The sequence below is a fragment of the Seriola dumerili genome, unplaced genomic scaffold (assembly GCF_002260705.1).
Source record: "Seriola dumerili isolate Sdu_G_001 unplaced genomic scaffold, Sdu_1.0 BDQW01000191.1, whole genome shotgun sequence".
Classification (NCBI taxonomy): Eukaryota; Metazoa; Chordata; class Actinopteri; order Carangiformes; family Carangidae; genus Seriola; species Seriola dumerili.
Genome location: NW_019174446.1, coordinates 7,087,217 through 7,105,216, shown reverse-complemented (window position 1 = coordinate 7,105,216; position 18,000 = coordinate 7,087,217). Strand labels below are relative to the sequence as shown.

General features: G+C 39.8%; 2 protein-coding genes across 4 annotated transcripts in view; both read left to right on the top strand.

Annotated features, from left to right (window-relative positions):
• Positions 1-3,251: 3,251 nt before the first annotated feature.
• On the top strand, positions 3,252-8,744 carry LOC111227694 (eomesodermin-like). Of its 2 annotated transcripts, none has more exons than XM_022753333.1 (7): positions 3,252-3,433; positions 4,826-5,466; positions 5,648-5,802; positions 6,091-6,212; positions 6,675-6,833; positions 7,119-7,180; positions 7,427-8,744. In XM_022753333.1, the coding sequence occupies exons 2-7, from the start codon at positions 4,943-4,945 to the stop codon at positions 8,211-8,213; spliced, it is 1,809 nt and encodes a 602-aa protein (XP_022609054.1). In that variant the 5' UTR covers positions 3,252-3,433; positions 4,826-4,942; the 3' UTR covers positions 8,214-8,744. The 2 variants fall into 2 exon arrangements, with proteins under 2 accessions (XP_022609054.1, XP_022609052.1); XM_022753331.1 differs by having other exon boundaries at positions 4,818-5,466.
• A 1,026-nt stretch (positions 8,745-9,770) lies between these two features.
• The window catches only part of ankib1 (ankyrin repeat and IBR domain containing 1), a 34,272-nt gene continuing 26,042 nt past the window's right edge, over positions 9,771-18,000 (top strand). The window contains exons 1-5 of one of the 2 annotated variants that reach the window (XM_022753255.1): positions 9,771-9,918; positions 12,260-12,544; positions 13,669-13,969; positions 15,255-15,437; positions 17,375-17,492. In XM_022753255.1, coding sequence (XP_022608976.1) covers positions 12,357-12,544; positions 13,669-13,969; positions 15,255-15,437; positions 17,375-17,492 — 790 coding nt within the window. In that variant the 5' untranslated portion in view covers positions 9,771-9,918; positions 12,260-12,356. Of the gene's footprint in view, positions 9,919-11,998; positions 12,080-12,259; positions 12,545-13,668; positions 13,970-15,254; positions 15,438-17,374; positions 17,493-18,000 lie in introns of those variants that run through there. The other variant, XM_022753256.1, reaches the window with a different exon arrangement.

Genomic DNA, 18,000 nt, shown 5'->3' with positions numbered 1-18,000 from the left:
TATATTAATTATTGATCAAGGTTCTAAGGTTCTAATGATATGTCCATTATTGTTTTCCATTTTTTTTCATATATGTGATGACCAAAGTCTTTTTTTTATGTAATAGCTACTTTTATACTCTACGAGCAAGTTAGTTTCGATCTGGCAAGAAGTCTGCTCTTCATGCAGTGGTAACTAACTACAACTATGAGCTGTAAACGTTTTAATTACAAATGTACAAGTAGTGGCAGTAAGTTTTTTTTTCTTTTTCTTTTTGCACAGGACAGATCGTATAAGGAAATAAGGGAATAACATTTCTGGATTTTGTCTATGATCTGTGAAGGCAGTTGATCAGTTACTATGGCAGAAAACTGAGATCACATTCAATTAAAGCGATAATTAATTAGGTTTGTATGTCTGTAAGTTGTTGAGAGGGTATTTCCCAGGAAGTGAGAAAGGCAAACCTTCAGAGCCAATCATAACACTCCTCTGAGAGTGTGTCTGTCGTGACATCACAAGCTGTGGCGGGCAGAGTTCCTGGCATGGCTTCAGACCAACAGACCTTCTGCTACCGGCAGGGTGGCAGTGGCCTAGGGCAGGGCGGTGACGGCCAGGTCACCAGCTTTTTCCTGCCTGGCATGAGCACCGCGGGAGAGGTGACCGGCAGGATGGCAAGATGTCAGAAACAGCCCTTTAGATGTGTCAAAAAGCAGGCACAGTTAGGGGAAGCTGCTCATCGAGTGTGACAGAGTGAGGAGTGAGGCCAGTCAGAGAGGATGCCCAATAAATACGTAAAAGCCAAACAGCATTTTGGGATGTATAGAGGCGGTTTAAAAAAAAAAAAAAAAGGTATGATTTTGGCAATGAGATAAGCTGATATAAGATAGAAAATATGTTTTCATCTTTAAGGAGAGCTATAGTGAACAATCAATGGGCCCATGCCTGTATGTATTTTAAGTGAAGAGCAGGGGGAAAAGGCAAACAAGGGCAAAAGGTGTCAAAGATTCTCTCCAGACATGTTTCAATCATATACAAATACTCAGCTTTGAGTAATAATTTGTGTCTGGTATGGGTTTCCCACAGAAAGTTAAATGAACTCATTAAAAATTCTTTCAAAATCCAGATCCTCAGTGTATATGCAATCGAGGTTTCAAATTTCCACATTACACTTGTGTGACTTGCCTTTTGGGCTGTGACTTATGGCACTTATGTCACGAAAAAATCATATTCATACATAAACGTGTTAACTGAGATTTAAGGTGAGCACAGATAAAAATTTCCCCCTTAAGTAGATGAATGTGAGAACAGCCTCTCTGTCAAACTCTGCACATAAACTCTGCGCTGAATTCCAACTGAAGGAGCAATATGCAAAATGGATTTGTGTGCACATTACGTCAGTGAATGCGCGCTGCTGGGACAGTGTTTGTCCCTGCACTGCTGGGACGAATAGATGCTTATCTAGAAACTGCAATAGAAATTTTTCAAGACTCCACACATTCACACTTCTGAGTCACTGGTTTACCATCAAAGCACGTGACCATATGTGTATGCGTGTCAGATGCGTAGTTTGCTAAATAAAGAGAGCGAGGGAGAGAGAGAAAGTTTAATATGCTTGAATTGAGAGTCACCATTATAATATGTAACAGTAAATGTATGTAAATATATGTACGTATTTGTGTATTAATATACCGAAAAATGGAAACAGGCGAGCAGGGGAAAATGCTGCTTGTTCAGAGTAAATTCAGGATAAATGAAACTGCTTTGCACACCATGATCTGTGAATTCTTACTCTATATTCATGACTTCCTGAAACAATCAAACAACTCAATTAGTTTATCAGTGCAATCAACAGAAGTGTATTAGCTTTAGACTGTTTGCTGTTCAAATAGTTTACCCAAATAGTTGATTTGTCTTGTTTGATGTGCGGTGTGTTTATTTCAGAGGTGACTACCTGCTTCACTAATCCTCTCACTGCCTTTATCATGTAAACTTTTCTCCAAGCGAGCAGCAGCTGCAGCTGAGCAGCGTCTGGTCTTGAGAGGGGAGCGGGTCTTTAAGCTGTGAAAAGGTGTGCCGTTAGCACCGTAATGTAGCAGTATTTTAACGTCTGTAACGGGTTTCCTTTGAACCGAAGAAGTGGGAAGTATCAAGGAGGAAACAGTCTGATATGGGCCCCTTTAAAAGCTAAAATTATCTGTGAATTCTTTGCACGTCTGTGACTAATCTTACTGTACACTGGGACAGTGTTTGACATCAACACTGTACCTATACAGTTTGTCTGTGAGTTCAGGTGTGAACTTGTTGACGATGTCATGTGATCTTTAAAATAGATCATTGTGTCTCTATTTCTGTGTCTGTGAAGATAAACACAGGAACACATCTTTTTCTTCATAAAGTATTTACCTGTTTTTCCATGTAACCCTCTTCTGACAATTACGCCTTGGCTGCTCCTCTAGTAGGGGCTCTTCACTCTTCAGCCCCATTAGCAATGATGAGTGGGATCATATTTATCTGCACTCGTCTTTCACAGCTATAGACTGCGATGAGTTTCAGTCATGACAAGTTAAATATGTGAAGCATTTGTAGCAACACTGACATTAAAATTAAAGAATCATATGTACTAATATAATGTTTGATATGTTTGTTATTATCAGAGAGGCACATTTACTTTCCCAGTTCTTACTTCACAGACACATTTTGTACATGTTATTGTAGGTAAAATATCACAATGGCTGAAGCATGAAATTAGGGCTCTACTTAAAGTTGAAACCAGCAGTGATTTTCAAATTGTTGTTTTTTATACATTTTTGGAGCTAATTTTGTGGGTGAAGTAAATGTTTTTTTAAAAATAAAAAAAATCCAGATCAGCACCTCCTTTCATAAATCTGAAGATGAATGTATTTTTCTCTTTGTGTTAAAATGGATTTCATGGGTTCTTAGACAAGGAGCAGTGTTCTACAAAGTCTTATATAACAATATAAGGCACAGTAAGGTCACCATAAACCGACAGACACACTCTGAGCCCTGATGGGAGTGTTATTTTGGTGATGTCTTTGTGAGGATGATAAGATGGAAACAATTCACGGATGGATTGGGAAGCAGCAGCCTCGCTCTCATGCACCTTTGGATAGATGCTGAGGATCCCCCGCCCCTCCCCTGGAGATCAGAGGAGAATCTGATAATAGGCTGCTATCTGTGCGTCATGGCCACAAGGAGAGAGCAGCGGTGAAAACGGGAGTGCGCCTCTACGCTCAGATAAGTCCGCCTCCACATGGCTCAGGTTTTATCTTCTGCTCCCTCCTCGACCTCAAACACAACATGATGTCATGTGCTGGTATGGGCTCAGCTTCGCAGGTTGTTTCGAGGGGTGCCTGAGAGAGTTTTTATTTTGTTAGAATAATTTTTTGTGTCTTGAACTTGATTTGCAAAAGGAACCAGGAGGAAGAATCGCTTGGTGAGTTTATACGTTTTGATATATTTTTTATAGGCCTATGTGATCTATGTATCTTAAGTTTTTATCACACTCTCTGATTAAATATTATTTTAAATGTAATAAATGAGAAATTAACAGATTATTTGCCACAAAATACAGCTAACAATGAATTTATTGTTTTATATGTTGTTATTTACAGGGAATTGAGCCTCATTAAATTATTTTATTTGTCTATACACAGATATAGGCTATTTGTAGCCAATTTTTTTATTCATTTTTCTCTATATGGCAGTTTAGATTTGTTTGTTGTCATTTGTCACATCGGACTGTCTGATCCAGGAAACATCACAGGTTTCTTCAAACGGAAAAATAATTGGCTATTTCCCTTTTTCACGTCTGGTGTCCCGGTGGGACACAGAACCGCATCAGATCTATGAATGAATGCAAATTCATTAACTCTGAATAATAACATAGGATTAACAACATCACATCTCTTACTAAGAAAGTAACTCTACATATGTTTACAGTGTGTTTTTCAAAATTATTTTTTATAAAGATAAATGGCTTGCTAAACTGATGACATGCATGTATTCTTGTAAATACTATGGGGTTATAACATTATGAAATGCTAAAAAATAAAATGAAATAAAACCAAATAAATAGCACGATTTGCTTTTACCGAAGAATTTGCCTTCATGAGATTCTCTCAAAATATGCCACGGATTTCAAGAGTCGGGGGCGAGCTTTCACCTCACACTACAAGACAACCCCCAAAAATCTGTGCATTACTTCAAGTTTGTCAGATGACTTACAAGAAACTAGGTCTTAGCTGGAGGCGAATCATCTCCAATATTATCCAAATAAAACAACATTTTTAAAATTTATTTTTTAATGTTGACCAGACACATAGCCAACTGTCCCATTCAGTTGCATTAGATAGAAAATAAATTGTCTGTTTGAACTTTTGACCTGAATCACATCGCGGATACTGTAGCCTCTGAACTACTAAAAATCAAAGTGCCTTACACTAAATTTAATTGAATAATCTCCCTAACCTAATAATCCTAATACAGAAAAAAAGATAATTTAAAAAAGTAAAGACCGAGGAGCCTCTTTTTAAGTTACAGTAAAACCACAATGACCGGAGAAGAAGTCAAAGACCGAAATTGAAAATTTCAAGTTTGGTATAGACTTGACAGCCATAGTCTGATACGCCCACACAGATGTAGCTTTGATATGACAGCCACTTTCCACACACATCTCTATGCATTGTCGTGTAACTATACGTGCACTTTCCCTGCTTGGCACTTGCATCGGGCCTTTCAAATGCTGGTGACTCAGGAAACCAAATGACTTGATATGTAGCCTATAGGCTGTCCCTAACTCTATCCTGTTTCTGTCTCAGGGACTCAGACTGCAGTGGATGCATGTTTTTAGAACAAGACATCTGAAATAAAATAATTTCAGTGATTCCTGAGGGGGGAGAAAGCCATCAACCTCTGAAATAAGACTGAACGAAGAACCGCAGCTATGCTCGGCGGTGAAGGAGAGAGCAGCACCTTCTCTTCTACGAAGGAGGCAGCGGATGAGAGGCGCAAGTCTCCAGCTGTGGATGGGGATGACCCGGCTGCTCGCAGCAGGTACACAGAGCACGGGATGGGTGCTGACCGGTACTACCTCCCTCCAGCAGTTTCTAAACAAAACCCAGAGGCAGCGAATCCCTGCTCTTTCATCCCCTATACCCCTAGTGGGACGGTTTATACCCCGTCCGGCGCTGGCAGGTACCCCTCATCTCTCCACTTGGGCTCCGTGTTGCCTCCCGGGGGGTTTTCCCCCTCCACAGCCGGCCGCAGTCACTTCAGCTCGGCTTACCAGCTCGGGCAGAGCCCCGGCTGCATCTACCCGCCCTACACCGGCTCTGGTTCCGCTCTCAGCAACATGACTCTGCCCACCGCCGGCCCAGGGATGAGGGCCCAGGTCTACCTCTGCAACCGGCCGCTGTGGCTCAAGTTCCACCGGCACCAGACCGAGATGATCATCACCAAGCAGGGCAGGTGAGAAGTCTGCAATAATGCAAATGAAACTTTCCTTTCGATTCTCATTCACTTGAATATTTTTGTTTAAATTCGCTGTCAAATTTAATTGATTTACTATAAATGCCTGCTATAATTATGTTTGAGGTGCATTATAGTTTCCAATACTGTTTGTTGATTTTATTTTGCTTTGTGTTTGCAGACGGATGTTCCCGTTTCTCAGTTTCAACATAGCTGGTCTGAGCCTGACAGCGCACTACAACGTGTTTGTGGAGGTTGTGCTGGCGGATCCGAACCACTGGAGATTTCAAGGTGGCAAGTGGGTCACCTGTGGGAAGGCGGACAACAGCAGCCAAGGTACGGAAACAGGTCGATATTTACTTTAATTCCATGTTGAATTTTTATTTGAGTTATTTACCTCTCAGTAAAAAAAATGAAATTAGTAAAATTATCTAATTAGCACGTTTTTTATTTACAAAAATAATTTAGGCTATATATTCGAAACAAAATAAGGCCAGAGGCCTATAGGTTATACTGTAGGTGTGCAATCTGAACCTTTTTTTTTTCATTTAATAACCCATTAAACTGATTACTTGAGGTTGGCTGCTGGGAGTTTGATGTCTCTAATGTCTTTCTTTATTTCAGGGAACAAAGTGTATATCCATCCAGAGTCTCCAAACACAGGGGCCCACTGGATGAGACAAGAGATCTCCTTCAGCAAACTGAAACTCACCAACAACAAAGGAACCAGTCACAATACTTCACAGGTAACTCAGAAATAAATGAAGCTAAATTAACGGCTTAAACCCTCATGGATGATTTAAATAGTCTGAATTTAAATATTAAAAGTGATTTTCGTTGAACTGTGATTAGTTGCTTGTTTTTTGTATCAACGATATAGGCTCAGGCTTTTTGCAACTGAAGGCCATTTTCAGTTTTTATATTGTTGTTGGGAAATTCATTTGCAGGCTTTTATAAGCAGAGCTGTCAAGGAGGATATGACGCTTTTGTTCTCATCAGAAGTTGTGCAATCGAATACATGAATTGTACACGTTCATCAAATAAAAAATAAAAAAATTAAGTGCAAAATTCAATGAAGTACTAAACTCAAGACGCTGTGGTAAAGTAGGGCCTTTTCAAACTCTAGAAAAATAACCGTTAAGCACCAATCATTTGCTTGTTTTTAATAATTGACGGATGATTTTTTTTTTTTTTTACCGTGTGTGTAGATGATTGTCCTGCAGTCGCTGCATAAGTACCAGCCCAGGCTGCACATCGTGGAGGTGACGGAAGACGGAGTGGAGGACATTAACAGTGACGTTAAGACTCAGAGCTTCACTTTTCCAGAGACCCAGTTTATTGCTGTCACTGCCTACCAGAACACGGATGTAAGCATGAAAATATATTGATTTTTTTTTAATTTTTTTTTATCTTACTCAGACTTGCTTGTTAAATGATGTTTTGACCCATTTGTGATTTATATTCACTGAAACTGATCCAGTGGACATGAACAACAATTTGTAATGTTAATCACCTATCTGCTATTTCCTTGTATGGGTTAACATGCATGTGGTTGATCGAGATGTAGCTACATGGTGCTTCTTCACAATTGTTCTCTCCGTATCTTCGCATAAAAATATGTTGCTTTTTCTTCCATTTTGCTTTTCTTTCAGATCACACAGCTGAAAATTGATCATAACCCTTTTGCCAAAGGATTCAGAGATAATTATGATTCGTGAGTATTTTACTTCAATGTCATGCAGTGCTCATAAGTTATAAATTGTGTATCAATATATTTTCACAATACATAAATGTATCAAATTAGATGTTTTATTGTATCAAGTTTTTATTTATTTAACAACTTCAAATCAATTTTAAGTAGTATGAGTGTGCCAACTCCTTTTGAATTTTCACACCAGTTTTTTTCACCTATACATGGACCTTTCTTGACCTCAAGTTCATAAGAATGTGTGTTTTTCAGGATGTACACAGCACCAGAGAATGACCGCCTCACCCCATCTCCAACTGACTCTCCACGTGCCCACCAGATAGTCCCTGGTGCCCGCTACACCATGCAGCCCCTCTTCCAGGACCAATTTGTCAACAACCCACCCCAGAATCGCTTCTACAACAGTGAGAGAGCAGTACCACAAACTACCAGCCTCCTCTCACCTCAGACTGAAGACGGAGCTTCGCAGAGGTGGTTTGTCACCTCCATGCAGCAAGGAGGAAACAGCACTAGCACCAGCAACAAGCTAGATCTGACACCTTATGAGGGTGAATACTCAAGCTCCCTTCTTCCTTATGGTATCAAATCCCTGTCCATGCAAACATCCCACGCTCTCAGCTACTACCCAGACTCTCCTTTCACCACCATGTCTGCTGGGTGGGGGTCCAGAGCAGCATACCAGAGAAAAGTGACTCCGAGTCTACCTTGGTCTCCCAGACCCAGTCCCACTGCTGGTTTCCCAGAAGACTCAGACAAAGTAAAACCACAGATAGAGGAGGAGGTGAATGGCAGTGGAAGCCTGATCTCCTCGTGGACAGAGACACAGGCATCAGCTCTTGGCCTTGACAAGGCTGATTCTTATTCTACAGCCTGCAAACGAAGGCGTTTGTCCCTTAATGGTCCAAGCACAGAGGACTCACCCGCTGACATCAAGTGTGAGGACTTGGCCTCAGCTGCCACCAACAGTAGCTCCTATAGCAAGGAGCCCCCTCCATCCAAAGGCATGGCAGCTTACTATTCCTTTTACACAAACCCTTGAATGATTTGTCTCTGACAGATATGGCGTCATGTTGTGATTTAGTTGTTCTTCATCTGCCACCATGAATAAGAATTATTATTTTGCGTTTTTGGTATGTGTGCACCCGGAATTTGTCTCGGTGTTGAAAAATGTTTTTTTTCCTTCTGTGGTGGCAAAGGAAATATCAAGGACACATTAAAAATAATGGCATTAAAGGTTATGAGACATGTGTGGCATAATAAGCATTGCCCCCCATGAGATGTAGGCTTATTTTGTTTGTTTTCCTTGACAATATATTTTTTGAACCCCCTTATGTAACTCTGTATTTGCAATTCTGAAAGTGCCAAAGCATTTGTTTAAGTTTCCCCATTTTTAAGAACAGTGTTATGTATGTTCTATTGTTGCATACATTACTGTATCTGGCTTTAAACTGAGATTATGTGTTTACAGATTATTTATTGAAGGCCCGTTGATATGAAAGTTGTGCACTCTTAAATGTGAGAATAATATGCTGTATATACCTTCATTTCAATGTTCAGATATTTGATAATAAAAGGCATATGTGTTGTTTGGAGTATGTGAGTGATTATTTCAAGTTAACCTTTGCCCCTGTTTAAACATAGCATACTTTAGATATGATGGACTGAAGTGTACATTTAATCTTAAATTTTTGTTTGCTATATGAATGCGCCACTTAAGGATTGTCTGTAATTACTCAAATTGTTATAGGCTGTTTGATGCATTCATAAACTTTGATTTCATTGCACATTAGACCCAAAGCTTGCACAGGGGGAGGATAAAGCCACTTAAATTGACCTGACCCACCTTTTTAAGACTTCATTTAAATGATATGTTTTTCTTGATGAACAACAAGTGGCAAGGCACAAAACAAGTTATATTAAGACTCAACTGTTCAGGGGATATGCCACAGAGCATAACTTAATGTCCTCCGAAAGTGTTATGTGTGTGTTCTGTGGACTATGTCGCACTCTAGTGGTCCTTTATTGTACTCACAGCCATTACAAACTAATCACGATAGCAGCCTGTTGAGTTGTGATGGAGACTGAGTGCCCCTGACATAATAGTGAGTTCTCCTCTCAATCTCCTCTTAACGATCAGCAGCCGAAAAGTGCAGAGTTTGAACTTTTTTTATTTTGAAGAATCCCATTCCTACTCTGTCCATGGGAACCTGACTCACATTGAATAGCATAGGTTTGTCCTATATGTAACTCTTATCTCCACATAGCACCACAAATATACACAATTATTATCCTGAGCAGAGGATGAATAAGAAGACAAGAAGTAGATGAACTTTTATTTAAAAAAAATCACGCACTTGGTTGGCCAGTGCATGTCTCTAGTGCAGAATATTGTACGTTAGGATACCACCGATAAAACTTTTTCGTTTAAATATAACTTAATTAATGTCTGTGTCTCTGGAGTTATCATAAGCTTTAGCAGTATATGAACGTTTAGTGTTTGAGAAAAAAAAGAATAAGCCGTCTTTCTCCGCCTGTTTTGGGGGTTGTGTTGAAACCTGGCAACCAGACTAGCAGCCAGCAGAGAGTCAACGGAGAGTTGACAGGAACAACATCACTGCTCTGAGCACACATTATTTATAGGGAAGCATTGCCTCACTCAACCACAAATTCCCTAGTTTTCTTGCGCTTGCGACTGACAGTTAATTCACAAGGTCAGGTCTTCGACAGCGAGATGTACCATCTGTGTAAGTCGAAATACTTGTTACTCATTGTTTACAGCGAGTTTATCAACTGCTAGCTAAGTTGGCTAGAAGCACGGTTAGCTTGCTAGCTGACCCGCTAGCGTATGCACTGACGTTAGCCAACGCAAAAGCTAGCGTCATGATGTTTTTTGTTTTGAATAACATACAGCTGGCAAGCAAGATTGTGTATTATGATTAACACTAGGCCTTCCAACAAACGGGCTGGTTTGGAGCTAACGTTATCTAAGGTCAGTTGGCTGGCGAATGTTTTCACTAACCAGAAATGTAACAAAGCGTTATCGCGGACTCTTCATTAAGACAACACAACAACACTGCTATCAGCTTGAGCTAACTAGCGAAAATATAAACACCACACAACATGGAGAAAGGCCTGCATGAAGGAGTTTAGTGACAAGTGGCAACTGACAAACTGTTACATTTTTCTATTTTATAACGCAGCTGTTACTGTTAGAGCTATACTCGGATATCGTTGGTTGGCGCTGATGTGGGGGAGTGTCGTTAACTATTGTCAGATAGGTTAATTAGTTATGTATTTGGAGAGTAACCTTATCGAGGAGTATATGTTTCCAGGTTATATAACTCTGTTCAAAGATAAGGTGTTTACAAGTGTGGGACATTGTCTGTTGGTCTCGCCCTCTGACTGTGTGGTTATGAGCGTGTCTGTCCTCACATAGCACAAGCTTGACACAGATTTATTTACAAGACAAGTTAAATTGTGCTATCTGCCTTCTCTGTTGACATGACGAATACTTTTTTGAACGTGTTAGTGGTATATTATGTAAATGTATTGGTTCCATTGCAAGGATGGCTGGATATTATGCACGGTCATAATATTGGCAATGTTTTAACACATTTAAATAAGTATACAGTATTTAGTTTTTTAGGTAAAGAACAAATAATAAATAGTGCGTGTAAAGTGACCAATTGCAAGTCTGTTCCAGAGAGTGAGGAGGAGACAAAGTCCTGTCCAGCCCCCTTTTCCCCTTACCTCCATTCTCCAATGGATTTTTTCATAGAGGGTTTCTAAAAGGCTGAAACTTGACAGTGGGAAGTTACGGTCATACTTTAAGCAGGTATCTGCCTGTGTATGTGACTGAACCATCTTGACCACCTCAGAACTTTAAACATATATACTTATTGCTTTGGTAGAGTTAAATAACTAATGTCACCACGGGAATCTTCATTGTCCAAATGTATTTATGCATGTAAATGTTTATTTTTTTCTTCAAAGTTTTGCTCATTGTCTCAGTAATGTTACTTGAACATGACACTGAACATTTCCCAAACTACAGTGAATAATAACTTTTCCTGGAAAATGACCAAGGGTTATGAAAAATGCCTGGAATTAACTCCTTGTCCACTCTTATCTGTTACACACATGCACAGCCTCTTACATAGTTTCAGATTACTGTTATTGTGTAAAGATTGGCTGATAGGATGAGGATGAGTCAGACACTTCCATCCACACTTGACTCTGTATACATAAATGGAAAAAGGTCAGTTGTCCTGCAAGTGAAATGTTGAAATTTGCTTACCATTCCCTTTGTCATACTTGCAAACCTATGGAGAGTTGGGCATTGGGTATGTACACTTGAGTGGTATTTGGGAGCATTTTTTTCTTATTTCTTTTCTTATGTACACAGTTTGCCTACTTCAAGGCAGAAATCCTTGTGCAGAAGAATTTGCATGGTGGTATGAATGAATGAAGTAGTGCACACTGCTGTAGGAGACAATGTTGTGTTCTGTGGATTTGTGCTGTAGCTCACCAAAAATACAAAAAAGTATCACACTGGCCAAACAGTCATGACCATATGGTGCTCTGGTGGAAGCGAAATGCTGACTCGCTGCATGTTGTTCTTGAGTTGAGGATCTCTTGCTTCACAATGACTCCTGGCCTCAGTAGGATGGGCAGGATTGGCACAGAGAGGCGGAAGCACCTGGTGATGCCAGAGGAAGTCTTGTCCTTCTCACTGTGTGAGCTTTGTTGGCATTATGTTTGGTTATACAAAACAAAAAATAAAAAGACAAACGCAGGGAGGTAGTTTACAGTTCTGTGGTGATGCTGACACAGGGGCTTGTGGCAGAGCAGCCTGAGCAACATTGGAGATGCATCTCTCATCTTAATGATACAGAGGGAGTGGAAGTAATTAAAATTCTTAAGACGCAGGGCTGCTTTTCCTTAAACAGTGATAGAAATACTGGCTTACTATATTGGAGTTTTTCAGTGACAGACGTGCTCAGTGACTATTTTTCTGCTAGCAAGGCCTTGTTGGACCCAGACAAAGCCATAAAGGAATTAAACCGATTTTTCTTCTTTTTTTAGGACCTTCAGTATGCTGGTCAGCTGGATTTGAGCAGGCTGAAGACAACTTAAGAGGCTGCTGTGTCAGTCAGAGCTTGAATTCGCGGTAGGAGAAGAGATGGGAAACACAGCAACCAAGTTCCGTAAGGCTCTCATCAATGGGGATGAGATGCTGGCCTGCCAACTGTATGAGAGCAACCCGCAGTTCAAGGAGGCTCTGGATCCCAACTCTACATACGGAGAGTCCTACCAGCACAACACTCCACTGCACTATGCTGCCCGGCACGCCATGACACGCCTACTCAGGTCAGGATGTGGCCTGGACAAAATCAGACAAACAAACAAGCAGATGTAATGCACACATTTGGAGTCACATCATTTTTGGACCCGCCTCTGTCGCTGAGGGAAAAAAGCACATCTAAGGGTTGATAGATCAAAGAAATAATTCGTTGAGCTTTAGGTTGTTGCTATGATACAGATTTTTTTCATTATTATTAATTGTATTTTTTATGTGGTACCCGTTCAGATATAAGCTGTCCTTTGAGCACTTCTCTTACTTTTTAGCAGTGTGTTTATCAACTGGTCCCATCTACTACTGTATTGCTGCATCGTAAGAGAAAAATTTTCATGTTTCATCTCTATATATCTCTGTCCCATCTGTCTCTCCACATAGCCATCTGTTAGCAGCTCTCAGGAATGCAACATGCTGGGGTGGAATAGGATGGGACTCTAAGAGCTTCCTATCCGACAAGCTAACAATCTCGCATTTGTTTGCCTCTTCTCAGGCCCTATCCTTTCTTTGCTAATATGATCCTTGCTCACTTTTACATTCGTACGTGACTTACATGCTAGGTGGATTTGTAAAATGGCAGCAAGTAACCTTAATGCCCAGTGGAAGCAAAATATATGGCTGCATAGATGGATGGATATGATTCTGATAATTCTAGTTTCCATATAAAGCACCAAAATTGTTAGACTCAAGACTGATTAACTAATTTCGATAATGAATTAGCTGAAGCGCAATGTGCATTTCCACATGGGTCTCTACTGTGCAAGTCTGAAGATTTGATTAAAAATTTTCTGAAATATACTTCTTAAAATGCTTTAGAATGTACAGTTACACTAAATCTCAAAACAGTTTTCAGTGATATAGGTTATTGATTATTTTCACCAATTTTTTGGTTTGTCGGATGATGAAATGATTTGGGGTTTTTTTACTTTGTTTTAAGTTATGGGCCCCCAAATAGGCTTACAAAATGAGACGAAAAATGCAGGGTTTAAATTGTAAACCCTAAAAGGTTAATTTGTGGACTAAAAAAAAGTAAAACGTTAACTAAAATGTCTTGGCTTTCCCCCCATACCAAGCCATTTCTGGGCCAATGAATTAAAGTTTGAAATCAACTGTTATTTCTCTCCTTGTCTTATTTTAGGTCTTTTCTCTTAAGCAAAGATGGAAATCCTAACAAGCGTAATGTGCACAATGAGACATCTCTGCACCTTCTCTGCATGGGGCCCCAGATCTTGATCTCAGAGGGGGCGCTGCAACCCCGGATCTCACGGCCATATGAGGATGAACACCGTCGGGCTGAATGTCTACAAATGATCCTGGCATGGACCGGAGCAAAGCTGGACCATGGAGAGTATGAGAGTGCTGATGTCAATGCCACTGACAACAAGAAAAACACTTGTCTACACTATGCTGCTGCATCAGGCATGAAGACTTGTGTTGAGGTGAGATTATAAAATCCTGTGGATATAATTCAGTCTGGGTTTAAGTAAAATATTCACAAGTATGACGTTTTAGGTATAGATCAAAGGCTCCATAGATGGAAACTGAAGAGCCTCAGTAAGACAGGGAGCATTTGAGTGGAAGGAAGATAAAAGAGGCCAGAGTAACCCTCATGTTAACACAAATGATTCAATATCTGCCCTTTTGTACTGTAGTTATTTGTGGAATTGTGGCTGGTGTGTCGCCTTGTGTTAGATCCGGTTGTGACCCTGGTTAAGGGACAATAATTTGCAGACCCACATCCATTGTATTAAGTGTGATCAAAGCCTTCCCTGGTGAGTTTTGGGAAGATGCCGTTCAACACAGAACCTCTGTTAATCCCTGGGGCAGAATGTGTCACATACAAGTTACTCAGATGAATTAAGCTATCCAGTATCTGCCTTTGTTAAGACCCTTAGTTCAGTTTTGAAATGGGGCTTGTGTATAACCAAGCTGTGTAATCCCCATAATGAATAATTTAGTTTACAACATGAACAACCACAATTTTAAGTTGAATTCAACTATGGCTACTTACCTAATTGTAGATAATCAAATTGAAATGCACTACATCATTCATTTACATGATTCATAATTATGTAATTTTCTACTGTTAACTGTTCATTTTTGATTTTGTTTATTTTTTAAATTCCTGTGAAAGCTGTACAGTGGCATATACCAAAATGCAATTTGCACCGTGTAGGAAACAACATTTTCAGTATTTGGATATAGGCAGGTGACAGGCCTATTAGATATGGGCCTATATGTGATATAAAGATAGAAATCCTACATTGAATTTTGGAAAATGTAGCAAAAAGGCAAAATGGAAAATAATTCATCGGTAAAGGTTTTGGGAAGCTGAAATTACATATTCATACTTGAGAGTACAATTTTATTTGATTTTCTTAAAGTGGCTCAGCCATTGCTATTTTTTAATTTATTTTGCTTTTAAATTTCTGATAAGATGCACAAGTGCACAAGTCCACTTATGGGTTCTGAAACAGGAGAATTGTAAATAATAATCATGATCACAGTTTATATCAAAATTATTGTGATTTGCGTTCCTTTTATAGTTGTGTAGCCTTTACCTCAAATACTTTCACAGAGTTAGTGGTACTCCACTGTTTTTATCATTTAAGGTGTTTCAATGTACATACAGTATATAATAAGTGAGCTTCAGTACATGTTTCTACATACAGTGTGTGACCCATGATTCAAACACGGATTTTCCCTTTGTTTTCACTTGCTCAGTCCCTGGTGCAGAGAGAAGCGGACCTGTTTGCAGAGAACGAAAACCGCGAGACTCCATGTGACTGTGCAGAGAAGCAGCACCACAAAGAGCTGGCCCTGTGCCTGGAGTCGCAGATGGTCTTTTCAATTGCCCCTGAAGCAGAGGGTATAGAGGCAGAGTACGCAGCCCTCGACCGAAGAGAGGTAGAGAATAACATACCAAGAGGCAGTGGGTATACAGCTTTTGGTTTGTCCCCCTCAACTGGTGTCACTTAAAACATATGTCAACCAAACTTATATAAAATCCCCACCGCACTGGTGAAAGATCTTGTCAAAGACCTAAAGACTTTTGGTCACTGTTATTGCTGTTTCAGATAAAACTCTTTTGAGTAAGCGTGGATACCCTAACCCAACCCAACCCAAACAAATCAAACCCACATAGGGGTATTACGGAACTTCCTTTCTCAATTAAAAACTCACATTTATTTAAAGCTTTAGATCCATAAGTAACAGAAGAGGCATTTTTTATAAGAACTGAACAGTTACAGTCAGTTTGTAGGTCTGTAGTTGCAGATGCTTTGGTTAGACATACACATGCGACTCTTATCATCATCAGTTAGCTCTTTTGGTCTGACTGAGTCATGCGTTAGTAATCATCTATATTTGATTTACTTTGAAAGTGGATATGAAACAGTCAATCAAGTTAACATGATTTACTAAATTGATTTTCTTAACAACTACATAACAAACATGACAAATATCATATGAAAGCAAAAAGAAGACCCGTTACATCTTTTCCCAGCAAAGATCCTTTCAATTTCACCGCCTATAACGTGCTCTACTGACCGCCCAACATACTCGCGACAACAGTGGTGCAGAGGCATCGGTCTGCCGCAGGGAAAGGGCACTAAAACACGCCAGGCAGGCAGGGAAGAGACGACATTTAGCAAACTGCACAAGTCGGCAGGTACTAAGACATCAACTGTGCCCTTACCAGCATTCACCAATAATTTAAATACTATGCAAACAGCACTGGAGCCCTCTATTGGTCCTGCACGGCAATAATGTACAACAGTTACCTCATGAAAAATACAATCAGCTGATAATCAATCTCTAAAAAGTAGTACAAGTAACTATTACCTATAACAGCACCTAATAAAGACAAAAAAAATCTAAGTAAAGACCAGAATAGGAACAAGACATTAATAAAAAGATACTGGATAGATAGAGCACTTTCAATCCCAAAGGGAAATTAGTGTGACAGCAGCCACTTGACTGACTGACAGACAGACAGACAGACAGACAGACAGACAGACAGACAGACAGACAGACAGACAGACAGACAGACAGACACACACACACACACACACACACACACACACACACACACACACACACACACACACACACACACACACACACACACACACACACACACGGAATTCATGAAAAAATAAATCAAATACAAAAACATGGTGGTAGGTTAAAGATACCAATACAATTAAAGGTTTAATTATATACAAAGAAGTAGAGTAACTTGAATGTGAAAAAACAAATAGTATAAATAAGAATAGAGATATAACCATAACTAGAATATACTATTTACTGAGTATACACTGATGATCTTAATATGCTAAAATACACTGTACATTAGTGAAAGTCAGGTCCATAAAACTGTAGTAAGATGTATGATTGTCCATGGATGTTAGAAATTGCCTACAGAACCAACCAACCCCGTGACATAGGCAATGACATCAATCCAAAATGGCAGCTAGCTAGCTAGATAGCTAGGTAGAAATTAAAAATATATAAAAAATTAATTTGTCATATTTGTGGTTTTAACAACTTTTTTAAAATCAGATTTTAGGCAAGGTGGCTTTTCTAAGATAGTAATACTTATATTCTCTTCTCCCCTTTGCTCCATCTTTCTTTCTACTCCCACCCTCATTCCTTCCCCTTCTATTCCCTCATCTCACATCTATCTCCCTCTGCTCTTTCATTACTTTTCTCTGCCAACCTGGCCTGGCCTGATTTTTTTTTCCCCCTTACTTTAATTCCTTCCTCTGTTATTCTCCTTGTCATCCTCCTCCCTTCCTCCTGTGCTTACCCTGTCCTTTCCTCTCCCCTGCCCTTTTCTTTAGCTCTACGAGGGCCTGCGGCCTCAGGATCTACGGAGGCTGAAGGACATGCTGATAGTGGAGACAGCTGACATGCTGCAGGCCCCGCTCTTCACCGCAGAGGCACTGCTACGTGCCCATGGTACTATTGAACACACAGAGATATAAACTCAGTCACTCACATGGTAGTATCTGCTGGTTCTTAAAAATACTGGCACAGGGAATGTCCTAGTTACCTAGTGGTTAAATCAAATATCATGTAACTGCAACAGGGACCAATGCTCCGCACAAATACTGCTTTTTCATCTGAGAGATGCTTTGAAGAATCTGTTTTACTTTGTACATGTTCTGCTGTTTACTTGTGAAAAAAGCATTTGTTGTTAAATTTGTCTTATGTTTTATGTATATGGGGATTAGAGAGGCCTTGCCTCATATAAACTTCTTGCCATACTCCAGTGATTTCCTTGCAGTCAGGATGTGAACAGCCTCTGTTATCCAAAAGAATTTCACTTGTATTTCGCTCAGTGGAGAGTGTCATTGTCACATGCTCTAAATGCTGTTTTTAGTGAGTTTGTCCTCTCCACCAAATATGTGAGGAAAACCCTGGCACATTCAGAAACGAGCTGTGAACCCTCCATTTTTTATTTTAT

What these genes read in the sequence shown, in the direction of transcription:
- LOC111227694 (XM_022753333.1), top strand. Translation starts at nt 4,943, where the DNA reads ATGCTCGGCGGTGAAGGAGAGAGCAGCACCTTCTCTTCTACGAAGGAG. An exon ending in GGCGGACAACAGCAGCCAAG is followed by an intron (nt 5,803 to 6,090) that starts GTACGGAAACAG and finishes TCTTTATTTCAG; the next exon opens with GGAACAAAGTGTATATCCAT. An exon ending in CCAGTCACAATACTTCACAG is followed by an intron (nt 6,213 to 6,674) that starts GTAACTCAGAAA and finishes CCGTGTGTGTAG; the next exon opens with ATGATTGTCCTGCAGTCGCT.